General features: G+C 36.8%; 1 protein-coding gene across 1 annotated transcript; it reads right to left on the bottom strand.

Annotated features, from left to right (window-relative positions):
- Nucleotides 1-9,240: 9,240 nt before the first annotated feature.
- Nucleotides 9,241-11,359, bottom strand: LOC122495174 (origin recognition complex subunit 6-like). The gene is made up of 3 exons (XM_043600948.1): nt 10,952-11,359; nt 10,418-10,486; nt 9,241-9,806 (listed from the first exon to the last, which is right to left on the bottom strand). The coding sequence occupies exons 1-3, from the start codon at nt 11,031-11,033 to the stop codon at nt 9,679-9,681; spliced, it is 279 nt and encodes a 92-aa protein (XP_043456883.1). The 5' UTR covers nt 11,034-11,359; the 3' UTR covers nt 9,241-9,678.
- Between the last annotated feature and the right edge of the window lie 4,469 nt (nt 11,360-15,828).

The following is a 15,828-nucleotide window of genomic DNA, read 5'->3' as shown; positions in this document are numbered from 1 at the left end:
AAGACCTAAAGGTGAGACATGAAACCATCAAAATCCTAGAGGACAACATGGGTAGCAACTTCTTTGATATCAGCCATAGCAACTACTTACTAAATACATCTTCTGAGGCAAGGGAAACAAAACAAAAAATGAACTATTGGAATTTCGTCAAGATAAAAAGTGTCTGCACAGTGAAGAAATAATTAACAAGCCTAAAAGACAACCTTTGGAATTAGAGAGGATATTTGCAAGTGACATTTCAGATAAAGGGTTAGTATCCAAACATATAAAGAATTTATCAAACTCAATGCCTAAGAAACAAAAAATCCAGTTAATAAATAGGCAGAAGACATGAATAGACATTGTTTTCAAAAGAAGACATACAGATGACTAACAGGCACATGAAAAGATATTCAGCATCACTTATAATCAGGGAAATATAAATCAGAAGTACAATGAGATATCACCTTACACCTGTCAGAATAGCTAAAATTAACAACATAAGAAACAACAGATGTTGGTGAGGATGCAAAGAAAGGGGAACACTTCTGCACTGTTCATGGGAGTACAAACTGTGCAGCCATTCTGGCAAACAGTATGGAGGTTACTCAAAAAGTTAAAAATATAACTACCCTATGAGCCAAGAATTGCACAACTACATATTTACGCAAAGGATACAAAAATACTGATTCAAAGGGGCACATGCATTCCAATGTTTATAGCAGCATTATCAACAAGAGCTAAATTATTGAAAGAGCCCAAGTGTCCATCAACCGATGAATGGATAAAGAAGATGTGATATACATTACTCAGCCATCAAAAAGAATGAGATCTTGCCATTTGCAACAACGTTGGTGGAGGTAGAGTGTTAACTGAAATAAATCAGTCAGAGAGACAAATACCATATGATTTCTGGTATATATGGGTTACTGGAGGATAGATGATTGGGGGGGGAGGATGTGTTAAATGTGTAATGGGTATTAAGGAGGGCACTTGTTATGATGAGCACTGGGTGTTACATATTTATGATGGATAAATATTTAAATAAATATTTAGTGATGGATCACTAAATATCTAGACTATGAAAAGAATTCCTAAAACTCAGCAACAAAAAATAACCTGATTCAAAAATGGGCAAAAGACTTGGACAGATGTGTTTCATAGATGATAAACAAATGGCCAGTAGCACATGAAAAATATGCTCATTAATCATTACAGAAATGCAAATAAGGACAATGAGATACCACCTCATACCCATTAGAATAGAAAAACAAACACAAAAACAACAGAGTAACAAGTGTTCAGAAAATAAGTGTTGGCAAAAGAGTTAAGATGATGGAGCAGCACAGAGACACTGAGCTTGTTTCTTCTCTGAAACGCAGCTAGATCAGCACCAAACCATTTTGAACACCTGGGAAATTAATCTGAGGATTAACACAACAATTTGTATAACTTGAGCCACAGAACTCAGCAGAAAGAGAAAATTTTATTATTATTATTATTATTACTATTTACTTTTTAATTTTTAAAGATTTTTTATTCTATTTCATTTTATTTTATACAATATTTTATATATATATATATACATATATAATTATTAAAGTTTTCTTACCTTTTCTTTTCTTTCCCCTTTTCTCTATCCTATCAAGCTTCTCACAACAAGCAGATCAAAACACAACTATGGTCTGGCTTTCATTATTTGATTTTGTGTTTTGTTTTTAATTTTAACTTTTAATTTTATTATTATTTTTTCTTCCTCCAAAATGACAAAACAAAGGAATGCACCTCAAAAGAAAGAACAGGAAGAAATGACAGCCAGGGGCTTAATCAACACAGATATAAGCAATATGTCTGAACTAGAATTTAGAACCATAATAATATGAATACTAGGTGGGGTTGAAAAAAGCACAGAACCCATTCCTGCAGAGATAAAAGAAATAAAATCTAATCAGGACAAAGTTAAAAATGCTTTAACTGAGATGCAATCTCAAATGGATGCCACGATGGCAAGGATGGACAAAACAGCAGTAAATCAGTGATACAGAAGATAAAATTATGGAGAATAATGAAGCAGGAAAAAGGAGAGAAACAAAGGCAAAAAAAGCACGATACAAGACTTACAGAACTCAGTGATATATTGAAAAGGAATAACATCAGAATCATAGGAGTCTCAGAAGATGAAGAGAGAGAAAAAGGGGCAGAAGATTTATGGTAGCAAATTATAGTGGAAAACTTTCCTAATCTGGGGAAGGACACAGACATCAAAATTCAAGAAGTACAGAGAATTCCCATTGGATTCAACAAAAACCGACCACCACCAAGGCACATCATAGTCAAATTCACAAAATACACAGACAAGAAAAGATTTATGAAAGCAGCAAGGGAAAAAAGTTCTTAACCTATGTAAGACAGATCAGGTTCACAGCAGACATATCCACAGAAACTTGAAAGCCAGAAAGGAGTGACAGGATATAGTCAATGTGATGAATGGGGAAAATAAGCAGCCAAGAATTCTTTGTCCAGCAAGGCTGTCATTCAAAATAGAAAGAGAGATAAAGAGTTTCCCAAACAAAAACTAAAGGAGTTCATGACCACTAAACAGCCCTGCAAGAAATTTTAAGGGGGGGTTTTGAGTGTAGAAAAGAGAAAACAAAAAAGACCAAAAGCAACAAAGACTAAAAAGGCCCAGAGGACATCACCAGAAATACTAACTCTATAGGCAACACAATTGTACTAAATTCATATCTTTCAGTACTCACTCTAAATGTCAATGGACTAAATGTTCCCATCTAAAGATTCAGGGTATCAGAATGCATTAGAAAAGAAGACCCATCTATATGCTGCTTACAAGACTCATTTTCGACCTAAAGACACCCGCAGATTGGAAGTAAGGGGATGGAGAACAATCAATCATGCTAAGTAGCTGGAGTAGCCATACTTATAATAGATGAACTACATTTAAAAATAAAGACTATAACAAGAGATGAAAGGATTATATCATAATTAAGGGGTATATCTACTAAAAGGATCTAACAATTGTAAATATTTATGCCCCCAATGTGGCAGCACCCAAATATATAAATCAATTAACCACAAACATAAAAAAGCTTGTTGATAATAATACCATAATAGTAGGGGATTTGAACACCACACTTACAACAATGGACAGATCATGTAAGCAGAATATCAACAAGGAAACAGTGGCTTTGAATGACACACTGGACCAGATGGACTTAACAGATATATTCAGAACATTTCATCCAAAAGCAGAATACGCATTCTTTACGAGTGCGCATGTAACATTCTCCAGAAGAGATCACAAATCAGCCCTCAACAAGTACAAAAAGGTTGAGATGATACCTTGCATATTTTCAGACCACAATGCTACAAAACTTGAAATCAACCACAAGAAAAAATTTGGAAAGGTAACAAGTACACTAAAGAACATCCTACTAAAGAATGAATGGGTTAACAAAGAAATTAAAGAGGAAATTTTAAAAGTACATGGAAATCAATGAAAATGAAAACACGACAGCCCAAAACCTCTGGGATGCAGCAAAGGCTGTCATAAGAGGGAAGTATATAGCAACCAGGCCTTCCTAAAGAAGGAAGAAAGGTCTCATATACACCACCTAACCTTACACCTAAAAGAGCTGGAAAAAAGAATAGCAAATAAGGCCCCAAACCAGCAGGTAAATAATAAAGATTAGAGAAGAAATTAATGATATTGAAATCAAACAAACAGAACAGATCAACGAAACCAGGAGCTGGTTCTTTGAAAGAATTAACAAAGTTGATAAAATCCCTAGCCAGGCTGATCACAAAGAAAAAGGAAAGGACCCAAATAAAGGGGAGAGATCACAACCAACACAACAGAAATACAAACAATAATAAGAGAATATTATGAGCATTTACATGTCAACAAATCAGGTAATCTGAAAGAAATGGATAAATTCCAAGAAACATAAACTACCAAAACTGAAACAGGAAAAAACAGAAAATTTGAACAGACCCATAACCAGTAAAGAAATTGAATCAGTAACCAAAAATCTCCCAACAACAAGAGTCCAGGGCTGGATGACTCTCCAGGGGAATTCTACTAACATTTAAAGAAGAGTTAACACCTATTCTTTTGAAGTTGTTCCAAAGAATAGAAATGGTAGGAAAACTTCCAAACTTATTCTACAAGGCCAGCATTGCCTTGATTCCCAAAACCATACAAAGACCCCCTGAAAAGACCTCCAGACCAATTTCCCTAATGAAGATGGATGCAAAAATTCTCAGCAAGATACTAGCCAACTGGATCCAACAATACATTAAAAGAACTATTCACCACAATCAAGTGGGATTTATCCCTGGGCTGCATGGCTGGTTCAATATCTGCAAATTGATCAACATGATAAATCAAATTAATAAAAGATAGGATTAATAACTCATAATCCTCTCAATAGACACAGAAAAAGCATCTGACAAAATACAGCATCCTTTCTTAAAACCCTCAAGAAAGTAGGGACAGAAGGATCATACCTCAAGATCATAAAGGCCATATATGAAAGACCCACTGCTAATATCATTCTTAATGGGGAAAAACTGAGAGCTTTCCCCCTAAGTTCAGGAACACAAGGATGTCCACTCTCACCACTGCTGTTCAACACAGTATTAGAAGTCTGGGACTCAGCAATCAGACAATACAAAGAAATAAAAGGTATGCAAATTGGCAAGAAAGAAGTCAAACTTTCACTTTGCAGATGACATTATACTCTATGTGGAAAACCCAAAAAACTCCACCAAAAAACTGCTAGAACTGATATATGAATTCAGCAAAGTCACAGGATATAAAATCAATGTACAGACATCAGTTGCATTTTTATACATCAATAATGAAGTAGTAGAAAGAGAAATCAAGGAATCCTATTTACAATTGCACCGAAAACCATAAAATACCTAGGAATAAATCTAACCAAAGAGGTGAAAAATCTACATACTGAAAAGTATAGAAAGCTTATGAAAGAAATTGAAGACCCATACAAAAAAAAGGAAAAACATTCCATGCTTACGGGTTGGAAGAACAAATATTGGGGCGCTCGGGTGGTCTCAGTCAGTTAAAGCGTCCGACTTCAGCTCAGGTCATGATCTCACAGTTCGTGGGTCTGAGCCATGTGTCAGGCTGCGCTGATAGCTCAGAGCCTGGAGCCTGCTTCGGATTCTGTGTCTCCTTCTCTATCTGCCCCTCCCCACTCTCACTCTCCCTCTCTTCAAAAATGAATATTAAAAAAAAATTAATTAAAAAAAGAACAAATATTGTTAAAATGTCAGTACTACCCAAAGCAATCTATGTATTCAATGCAATACCTATCAAAATAACACCAGCATTCTTTACAGAGCTAGGATAAGCAATCCTAAAATTTGTATGGAACCAGAAAAGACCGTGAATAGCCAAAGCTAGGAATTGAGCCTAATCCTCAAAAAGAAAACCAAAGCTGGAGGCGTCACAATTCTGGACTTCCAGATGTATTACAAAGCTATAATCAAGACAGTTTGGTACTGGCACAAAAAACAGACACATACATCAATGGAACAGAATAGAGAACCCAGAAATAGACTCACAAACGTATGGCCAACCAATCTTTAACAAGGCAGGAAAGAAAACCCAGTGGAAAAAAGATGGTGTCTTCAGCAAATGGTGTTGGGAAAACTGGACAGGGACATGCAGAAGGATGAACCTGGACCACTTCTTACACCGTACACAAAAAAACTCAACATGGATGAAAGACCTAAACGTAAGACAGGAAGCCATCAAAATCCTGGAAGAGAAAACAGGCAACAACCTCTTTGACCATGGCTGCAGCAACTTCTTACTTGATATGTCTCTAGAGGCAAGGGAAACAAAGGCAAAAATGAACTATTGGGACCCATCAAGATAAAAATCTCCTGCACAGCAAAGGAAACAATCAGCAAAACTAAAAGGCAACCGACAGAATGGGAGAAGATATTTGCAAATGACATTATCAGATAAAGCATTAGTATCCAAAATCTATAAAGAACTTAACAAACTCAACACCCAAAAAACAAATAATCCAGTGAAGAAATGGGCAAAAATCATGAACAGTTTTCCAAAGAAGACACCCAGATGGCTAATAACCACATGAAAAGATGCTCAACATCACTCATCATCAGGGAAATACAAATCAAAACCACAATGAGATACCACCTCATGCCTGTCAGAATGGCTAAAATTAACAACCCAGGCAACAACAGATGTTGGTCAGGATGTGGAGAAAGAGGAATCCTTTTGCACTGGTAGTGGGAATGCAAATTGGTGCAGCCACTCTGGAAAACAGCACAGAGATTCCTCAAAAAATTAAAAACAGAATTACCCTATGACCCCGCAATTGTACTGTTAGGTACTTGTCCAAAGGATACAGGAATGCTGTTTTGAAGGGGCACATGCACCCCAATGTTTATAGCAGCACTATTGACAATAGCCAAAGTACGGAAAGAGCTCAAATGTCCATCAACTGATGAATGGATAAAGAAGATGTGGTATTTATATGTAATGGAATATTACTCAGTAATCAAAAAGAATGAAATATTGCCATTTGCAACAACATGGATGGAACTAGACTGTATTATGCCAAGCGAAATAAGTCAATCAGAGAAAAACAAATACATTTCCCTTACATATGGAATTTAAGAAACAACATAAGATGAATATAAGGGAAGTAAAAATAATATAAAATCAGAGAGGGAGACAAACCATAAAAGACTATTAAATACAATGAACAAAAATTGAGGGTCGCTAGCTGGTTGTTAGGTGGGGGAATGGGCTAAATGGGAGAGGGGCATTAAGGACACTTGTTGGGATGAGCACTGGGTGTTACATGTAAGTGATGAATCACTAAATCTATTCCTGAAATCATTATTACACTATATATTAACTAACTTGGATTTAAATTTTTAAAAAGTGAAAAAAAAAAGTGTTGGCAAGGATGTAGAGTAATTGAACCCTTGTGTACTATTGGTGGGAACATCATATAGTGCAGCTACTAAACAGTTCCTCAAAAATTTAAAAATAGCATTCACATGATCTAGCAATCCCATTTCTGTGTATATATCCAAAAAGAACTGAAAGCAGGGTCTCAAAGAGATATTGTACCCCCATGTTCATAGCAGCATTATATACAACAGCCAAAAGGTGGAAGCAACCCAAGTGTCCATTTATAGATGAATGGATCAACAAAATGTGGTATATCTATACCATGGACTACTATAATACCTTAAAATGGAAAGAAATTCTGACACATGCCATGAGAATGAACCTCAAGGACATAATTTTTTTAATGTTTATTTATTTCTGAGACAGAGAGAAGAGACAGAGCATGAGTGAGGGAGGGGCAGAGAGAGAGGGAGACACAGAATCAGAAGCAGGCTCCAGACTCTGAGCTGCCAGCACAGAGCCCAACGCGGGGCTCGAACTCACAAACCATGAGATCATGACCCAAGCCGAAGTCAGTCTCTCAACCGACTGAGCCACCCAGGCGCCCCTCAAGGACATAATTTTAAGTGAAATAAGCCACTCACAAAAAGACACTCTTGTGCCGACCTAGAGTAGCCAAATTCAGATATAAACATATGGTAATTGCCAGGGAGGCAATTAGGAGAGGGACAAATAAGTTGCTTAATGGGTGTAATCAGCTACACAAGATGAAAAGAGCTCTGGAGATTGGTTGCTAACAGTGTGAATGTAACACTACTGAACTATGTATTTAAAAAATGATTAAGAAGTTATGTTTTATGCTAGGTACATTTTACAATTTAAAAAAAAGTGAATATGCTTAATTTTACTTGGTGATGAATAGACTGCTTTTCACTCAAAGCCAGAAATCTAAATCTTGGCATCAAATAAAAACAAATTATATACTTTCTTAAAATAAACTAGGAAAAGACTAACTTATTCATTTTAGATGAAAGCAATGAGCTACTATTTAAGGAATGCCTTCTAAGTACTATGCACTTTATAGAAATATTACCTTCAGTTCTCACAAGGCAGAGAATATCTCTACTTTATAAATGAGGAAACTGAAGCTCTTTTAAGGTTCTGAAATTTCCTTACGGTTGAAGTGGCAGAGTCACAATTTAAATACCAATGTATGTGCTTCCAAAGGCTCATGTTCATTTCCCTCTATCACAGGGCTTGCTAGACATTATGCCTGAGTTAGGATCATTTGACTGTGGCTTTTCTTTTAGATTTCCAGATCTTGGAAGGATCTGGAATTAAAAAGGGCAGGGGAAGAAATTACTCTTTTAAATGTTAGTCTGCTTTTTTTTTTTCTTTAATGTTTATGTATTTATTTTGACAGAGAGAGAGAGAGAGACAGACAGACAGACACACAGAAACAAAGGAGAGAGCACGTGCATGCTAGTTGGGGAGGAGCAGAGGGAGAGACAGAGAATCCCAAGCAGGCTCCGCACTGTTAGCGCAGAGCTGGAGGCTGGGTTCAATCTTATGAACCAGGAGATCATGACCTGAGCTGAAACCAAGAGGCAGTCAGACATTTAACTGACTGAGCCACCCAGGCATCCCAAGAAATCCCTCTTTTAGCACTCCAGGTCTATACAGCAGGTATTACATCTTACTTATAGCAAATAAAATACAATCCCTATTGATACTATTCTGAATAGATTTTAAAATTTGGATATTCTTCATGGCTATACTTGATTTAATTAAAATCATACCTGGCACAATGCCTCTGAGCCCCTAGCAATGTATCTTCCATAAAGGTCCTTTCTTATAGTTATAAAATAAGGAGTATTTTTAGTAAGGTTACATTCTTCACTATGTGGGTGTGAAAGAAAATAGCCCTCAGTCCATCTGACTTTTTAATATGCTGTTAATGTGTAATTCATTACATGAGACCTTTATATGTGAAGTTCTCTCTATATTCTAACATTTGCTAAATACTTACTTATACCAGGTACTGTGCTAAATGTTTTATATGTATCAGCTCAGATACACCTCCAAATTATTCTATGAAGTAGACACCATTTTTAGTCCTACTTATAGATGAGGCATGAAGAAGTTAATTAATTTTCTCAAGGTTCCATAGGTAGTTAAGTGGCTGTAAACTCAGGGAGTCTGATTCAAGAGTTTGTTGTCTAGTGAGCATCATTACGGTTCAGCATATGGCCTTTTTCTTCTAGAGTAGACAGTTTTTAGCATAGCAATGACTCCCCCAAACTGATGACAAGGGCAACCTGAAGGCATATAAAAAGAAATATTTATTAACTCAGGCTGTACCATATACTGATTTAGTCAAACAAGAAATTTACACAAAAACCTAAGTAAAATCCATAGTACTCCATTCAGACCTGAATTTTATATTGATAGGACAGGAGAATGTCTTTTGCTTAAAACAAAAGAGCAAAATGGCTCCAATTCCATTTTGTAGGAATGCAGACCTGTGGGGAGCCAAAGCCATGCCAACCAGGCACTGTGCCTGACCTAATGAGTTTGTCGCCCATGTCACCGGCCAGTTTGCTTCCAAGAACTCAGCCCCAGCACTGACTTCTTTGCTTTTAAGGCAATAGTCTTCGGATCCTTGTTGTAAGAGTTCAAATAAAATTCCAAAGCCCTCACATCTTCATTGAGGTGGCAGATGTACTATTAGTTTGCAGCCAATGGCAGTCTGGAAGCTGAAATCACTCTGCTATAACCTTTTGTGCTTTGGCAGCATTTTCCAAAATTTTCCTTTTCCATTCTTCATAATCCTGTGTCAGATCTTCATCTTTCTGCAGTTTATGTGGTCTGTCTACTACCTTCTCTGTTTCTATGAGAGAAAATTTTCAAAAGTGTTTCAAAATTCTTACAAGTAAAAAAAAAGTAACCTTGTTTCAAATATCTTATTAATTAAAAAATATGGAATATAATGCTGAAAACTGGAAACAGTAGCTAACACATTAGTTTTTTGCTCTTTTATTCCATGCACCTCACAACATCCTTAAAATAGTTAACATTTATCAAGCACCTATCTTGTGCTTCAAGACACTGAACCAAGAACTTCAATGGCATTATCTCATTCAACCCTCACCATAATTCTATGAAGTGGGTGCTAATATTAACCGCAAAAGATTAGAAAATTCAGGCTTACAGAAATAAGTGACTTTCCTAAAGTTCTAGAGTCAGTGGGTATTAAAGCAGGATGTGAACCTAAGCCGTTTGGCTTCAGATAGGTTCTTAAATAATATTTCTATTAACTTCTTTAAATGACTACTTGGAAAAGTGGTCTTATCAAATAAATGATTGTTAGAATTTATTTAAAACCTGACTCTTATCAGGCAAGCAGCTAAAGCAGCACAGGACTATTCACTGCATTAAACTCACTGTACACTAATCCCACTGCACTAATTTCAAAGCTTGTCCAGTGTTAATACAACTTACCTTTTGCTGGAGGTTCAACCATTGTCTTCTTTTTCTTCTGTGATGGAGTAGATGAATCTCCAGCTTCTCCTTTAAGGGAAAAAGCGTGTTACCTACTAACTAAATTTTCTCCTATTCTTAATTTTACTCGTTGGGCACATTTTGGATTACAAATAAAAATTAGATACTTTGACCAAATACTAGGATAAGGAGAAGGCAAATGATCTTGCCCTTCTCTTTTCTTTAGTTTCTCTTGTCAGACTTGAGAATCTTTTCTATTCTAGCTTATGTATATGGAGGCTAGCATTTAACATTGGAGCATGTTAACAGAAAATCTATTTTTCAGGCATGGAGTCATATAATCACAGGTGTTTTAAAGGTCATTATGCTACTTTATTTGAAAAACCAAATAATTTCTCACTAAAAACTTAGCTGGTCCACATTAAATACAGAATTCAGAAAGCAGCCATTTTGCAAGTTTGAAAATATTAGGCTTTTACCAGTAAGTTTACATTTTCAAATAACACATTCTTGAAATATAGAATGAATACTCACTGTCAGCCTGCCGCCCAATCTTCTCTAATTGTTTACACAGTCGATCAAATATGGCTTTTTTCACACCAGATGTGGCTACCATTTTATTTTTATCCACCTTTAGCTTTAACACCCTATAAAAGAGTTTAATAAATTACTATTTTTAAGACCAGTATAGCTATCTCTGGCCAACCATATTATCAACTTATTTCCTTTCCACTCATGCTTTATGTTTAGTTTTCCTTTTATTCCAAACATACATTATTAGCTATAATCATGTAAATTTGCCTTTTAAAACTACTTATTTAGTTGTTTGTTGGACTGACAGTTAAAATATAATGGGATCTGTTATGTAACAAAAGGGGCACACAGGGGCACCTGGGTGGCTCAGTTGGTTGGGCATACGACTTTGGCTCAGGTCATGATCTCACAGCTCATGGGTTCAAGCCCTGCATCAGGTTCTGTGCTGACAGGTCAGAGCCTGGAACCTTCTTCGGATTCTGTCACAGTTTCTCTCTGCCTCTTCCCCCTCTCTCTCTCAAAAATAAAAAAAATTTTAAAAAGGGGGCACACAGAAGACATCTGTATAGTGCTTCATGCCTTGAAGAACTCTCAGTGAATCTCAGATATTACTAATTTGCTGAATGACAATCATAGCATTTTTAAGTGTTCAACTCACTTTAACCCACGATACTTATGTTTATACTATAGGAAGATAAATCACTTTCACCTCCCCAATTACCAATCACCTTCCTAATTACCAGTCCACAACAACTACTAATGAAATATACAAGAGACTTCTTGTTTAGGATAAATCTAGTCAAACCTTTGTTTGCTCAGTGTCATTTGGTTTCAAAAGTAGGGTTAGTTGTTAATATTGTTTTTTGTAACAGCCGCCATACTCTTTCTCCACATACACATATCTTTGTTGAAATAAAAGGACATTTTCTATGAATGCCAATTAATCGTTCTAGGTGTGTAGCTAATAGAACTAAACAACCAAATTAGAGGCTGGGTAGTAAGAAACCGTCTTTACAGGACAACTATATTTTGTTTTATAAGGAGTTTCCCAGCAAGATAAAATAAAACAACTTTAGACAAAGATAACAGGAGTATTTCCAAGGTACCATTTCAGTATGCACAAAAATATAGGTTAACTAATGAGGATTTATTTATTTTTTATTTTTTTTTCTGAAATTTATTGACAAATTGGTTTCCATACAACACCCAGTGCTCATCCCAAAAGGTGCCCTCCTCAATACCCATCACCCACCCTCTCCTCCCTCCCACCCCCCATCAACCCTCAGTTTGTTCTAGTTTTTAACAGTCTCTTATGCTTTGGCTCTCTCCCATTCTAACCTCTTTTTTTTTTTTTCCTTCCCCTCCCCCATGGGTTCCTGTTAAGTTTCTCAGGATCCACATAAGAGTGAGACCATATGGTATCTGTCTTTCTCTGTATGGCTTATTTCACTTAGCATCACACTCTCCAGTTCCATCCACGTTGCTGCAAAAGGCCATATTTCATTTTTTCTCATTGCCATGTAATATTCCATTGTGTATATAAACCACAATTTCTTTATCCATTCATCAGTTGATGGACATTTAAGCTCTTTCCATAATTTGGCTATTGTTGAGAGTGCTGATATCAACATTGGGGTACAAGTGGCCCTATGCATCAGTGCTCCTGTATCCCTTGGATAAATTCCTAGCAGTGCTATTGCTGGGTCATAGGGTAGGTCTATTTTTAATTTTCTGAGGAACCTCCACACTGCTTTCCAGAGCGGCTGCACCAATTTGCATTCCCACCAACAGTGCAAGAGGGTTCCCGTTTCTCCACATCCTCTCCAGCATCTATAGTCTCCTGATTTGTTCATTTTGGCCACTCTGACTGGCGTGAGGTGATACCTGAGTGTGGTTTTGATTTGTATTTCCCTGATAAGGAGCGACGCTGAACATCTTTTCATGTGCCTGTTGGCCATCCGGATGTCTTCTTTAGAGAAGTGTCTATTCATGTTTTCTGCCCATTTCTTCACTGGGTTATTTGTTTTTCGGGTGTGGAGTTTGGTGAGCTCTTTATAGATTTTGGATACTAGCCCTTTGTCCGATATGTCATTTGCGAATATCTTTTCCCATTCCGTTGGTTGCCTTTTAGTTTTGTTGGTTGTTTCCTTTGCTGTGCAGAAGCTTTTTATCTTCATAAGGTCCCAGTAATTCACTTTTGCTTTTAATTCCCTTGCCTTTGGGGATGTGTCGAGTAAGAGATTGCTACGGCTGAGGTCAGAGAGGTCTTTTCCTGCTTTCTCCTCTAAGGTTTTGATGGTTTCCTGTCTCACATTTAGGTCCTTTATCCATTTTGAGTTTATTTTTGTGAATGGTGTGAGAAAGTGGTCTAGTTTCAACCTTCTGCATGTTGCTGTCCAGTTCTCCCAGCACCATTTGTTAAAGAGGCTGTCTTTTTTCCATTGGATGTTCTTTCCTGCTTTGTCAAAGATGAGTTGGCCATACGTTTGTGGGTCTAGTTCTGGGGTTTCTATTCTATTCCATTGGTCTATGTGTCTGTTTTTGTGCCAATACCATGCTGTCTTGATGATGACAGCTTTGTAGTAGAGGCTAAAGTCTGGGATTGTGATGCCTCCTGCTTTGGTCTTCTTCTTCAAAATTCCTTTGGCTATTCGGGGCCTTTTGTGGTTCCATATGAATTTTAGGATTGCTTGTTCTAGTTTCGAGAAGAATGCTGGTGCAATTTTGATTGGGATTGCATTGAATGTGTAGATAGCTTTGGGTAGTATTGACATTTTGACAATATTTATTTTTCCAATCCATGAGCAGGGAATGTCTTTCCATTTCTTTAAATCTTCTTCAATTTCCTTCAGAAGCTTTCTATAGTTTTCAGCATACAGATCCTTTACATCTTTGGTTAGATTTATTCCTAGGTATTTTATGCTTCTTGGTGCAATTGTGAATGGGATCAGTTTCTTTATTTGTCTTTCTGTTGCTTCATTGTTAGTGTATAAGAATGCAACTGATTTCTGTACATTGATTTTGTATCCTGCAACTTTGCTGAATTCATGTATCAGTTCTAGCAGACTTTTGGTGGAGTCTATCGGATTTTCCATGTATAATACCATGTCATCTGCAAAAAGCGAAAGCTTGACTTCATCTTTGCCAATTTTGATGCCTTTGATTTCCTTTTGTTGTCTGATTGCTGATGCTAGAACTTCCAGCACTATGTTAAACAGCAGCGGTGAGAGTGGGCATCCTTGTCGTGTTCCTGATCTCAGGGAAAAAGCTCTCAGTTTTTCCCCGTTGAGGATGATGTTAGCTGTGGGCTTTTCATAAATGGCTTTTATGATCTTTAAGTATGTTCCTTCTATCCCGACTTTCTCAAGGGTTTTTATTAAGAAAGGGTGCTGGATTTTGTCGAAGGCCTTTTCTGCATCGATTGACAGGATCATATGGTTCTTCTCTCTTTTTTTGTTAATGTGATGTATCACGTTGATTGATTTGCGAATGTTGAACCAGCCCTGCATCCCAGGAATGAATCCCACTTGATCATGGTGAATAATTCTTTTTATATGCTGTTGAATTCGATTTGCTAGTATCTTATTGAGAATTTTTGCATCCATATTCATCAGGGATATTGGCCTGTAGTTCTCTTTTTTTACTGGGTCTCTGTCTGGTTTAGGAATCAAAGTAATACTGGCTTCATAGAATGAGTCTGGAAGTTTTCCTTCCCTTTCTATTTCTTGGAATAGCTTGAGAAGGATAGGTATTATGTCTGCTTTAAACGTCTGGTAGAACTCCCCTGGGAAGCCATCTGGTCCTGGACTCTTATTTGTTGGGAGATTTTTGATAACCGATTCAATTTCTTCGCTGGTTATGGGTCTGTTCAAGCTTTCTATTTCCTCCTGATTGAGTTTTGGAAGCGTGTGGGTGTTCAGGAATTCGTCCATTTCTTCCAGGTTGTCCAATTTGTTGGCATATAATTTTTCATAGTATTCCCTGACAATTGTTTGTATCTCTGAGGGATTGGTTGTAATAATTCCATTTTCATTCATGATTTTATCTATTTGGGTCATCTCCCTTTTCTTTTTGAGAAGCCTGGCTAGAGGTTTGTCAATTTTGTTTATTTTTTCAAAAAACCAACTCTTGGTTTCGTTGATCTGCTCTACAGTTTTTTTAGTTTCTATATTGTTTATTTCTGCTCTGATCTTTATTATTTCTCTTCTTCTGCTGGGCTTAGGCTGCCTTTGCTGTTCTGCTTCTAGTTCCTTTAGGTGTGCTGTTAGATTTTGTATTTGGGATTTTTCTTGTTTCTTGAGATAGGCCTGGATTGCAATGTATTTTCCTCTCAGGACTGCCTTTGCTGCGTCCCAAAGCGTTTGGATTGTTGTATTTTCATTTTCGTTTGTTTCCATATATTTTTTAATTTCTTCTCTAATTGCCTGGTTGACCCACTCATTCGTTAGTAGGGTGTTCTTTAACCTCCATGCTTTTGGAGGTTTTCCAGACTTTTTCCTGTGGTTGATTTCAAGCTTCATGGCATTGTGGTCTGAAAGTAAGCATGGTATAATTTCAATTCTTGTAAACTGATGAAGGGCTGTTTTGTGACCCAGTATATGATCTATCTTGGAGAATGTTCCATGTGCACTCGAGAAGAAAGTATATTCTGTTGCTTTGGGATGCAGAGTTCTAAATATATCTGTCAAGTCCATCTCATCCAATGTCTCATTCAGGGCCCTTGTTTCTTTATTGACCGTGTGTCTAGATGATCTATCCATTTCTGTAAGTGGTGTATTAAAGTCCCCTGCAATTACCACATTCTTATCAATAAGGTTGCTTATGTTTATGAGTAATTGTTTTATATATTTGGGGGCTCCGGTATTCGGTGCATAGAC

Source organism: Prionailurus bengalensis, chromosome E2 (genome assembly GCF_016509475.1).
Source record: "Prionailurus bengalensis isolate Pbe53 chromosome E2, Fcat_Pben_1.1_paternal_pri, whole genome shotgun sequence".
NCBI lineage: Eukaryota > Metazoa > Chordata > Mammalia > Carnivora > Felidae > Prionailurus > Prionailurus bengalensis.
The sequence above is the reverse complement of the archived record's forward strand: the minus strand, read 5'-3'. Positions and strand labels throughout refer to the sequence as shown.

Excerpts from the sequence above, each read along its gene's own strand:
- LOC122495174 (XM_043600948.1), bottom strand. The coding sequence starts at position 11,033 with ATGGTAGCCACATCTGGTGTGAAAAAAGCCATATTTGATCGACTGTGT. Across the intron at positions 10,487-10,951 it reads GATTGGGCGGCAGGCTGACA|GAGAAGCTGGAGATTCATCT; the intron begins GTGAGTATTCAT and ends TTTCCCTTAAAG. Across the intron at positions 9,807-10,417 it reads GGTTGAACCTCCAGCAAAAG|AAACAGAGAAGGTAGTAGAC; the intron begins GTAAGTTGTATT and ends TTTCTCTCATAG.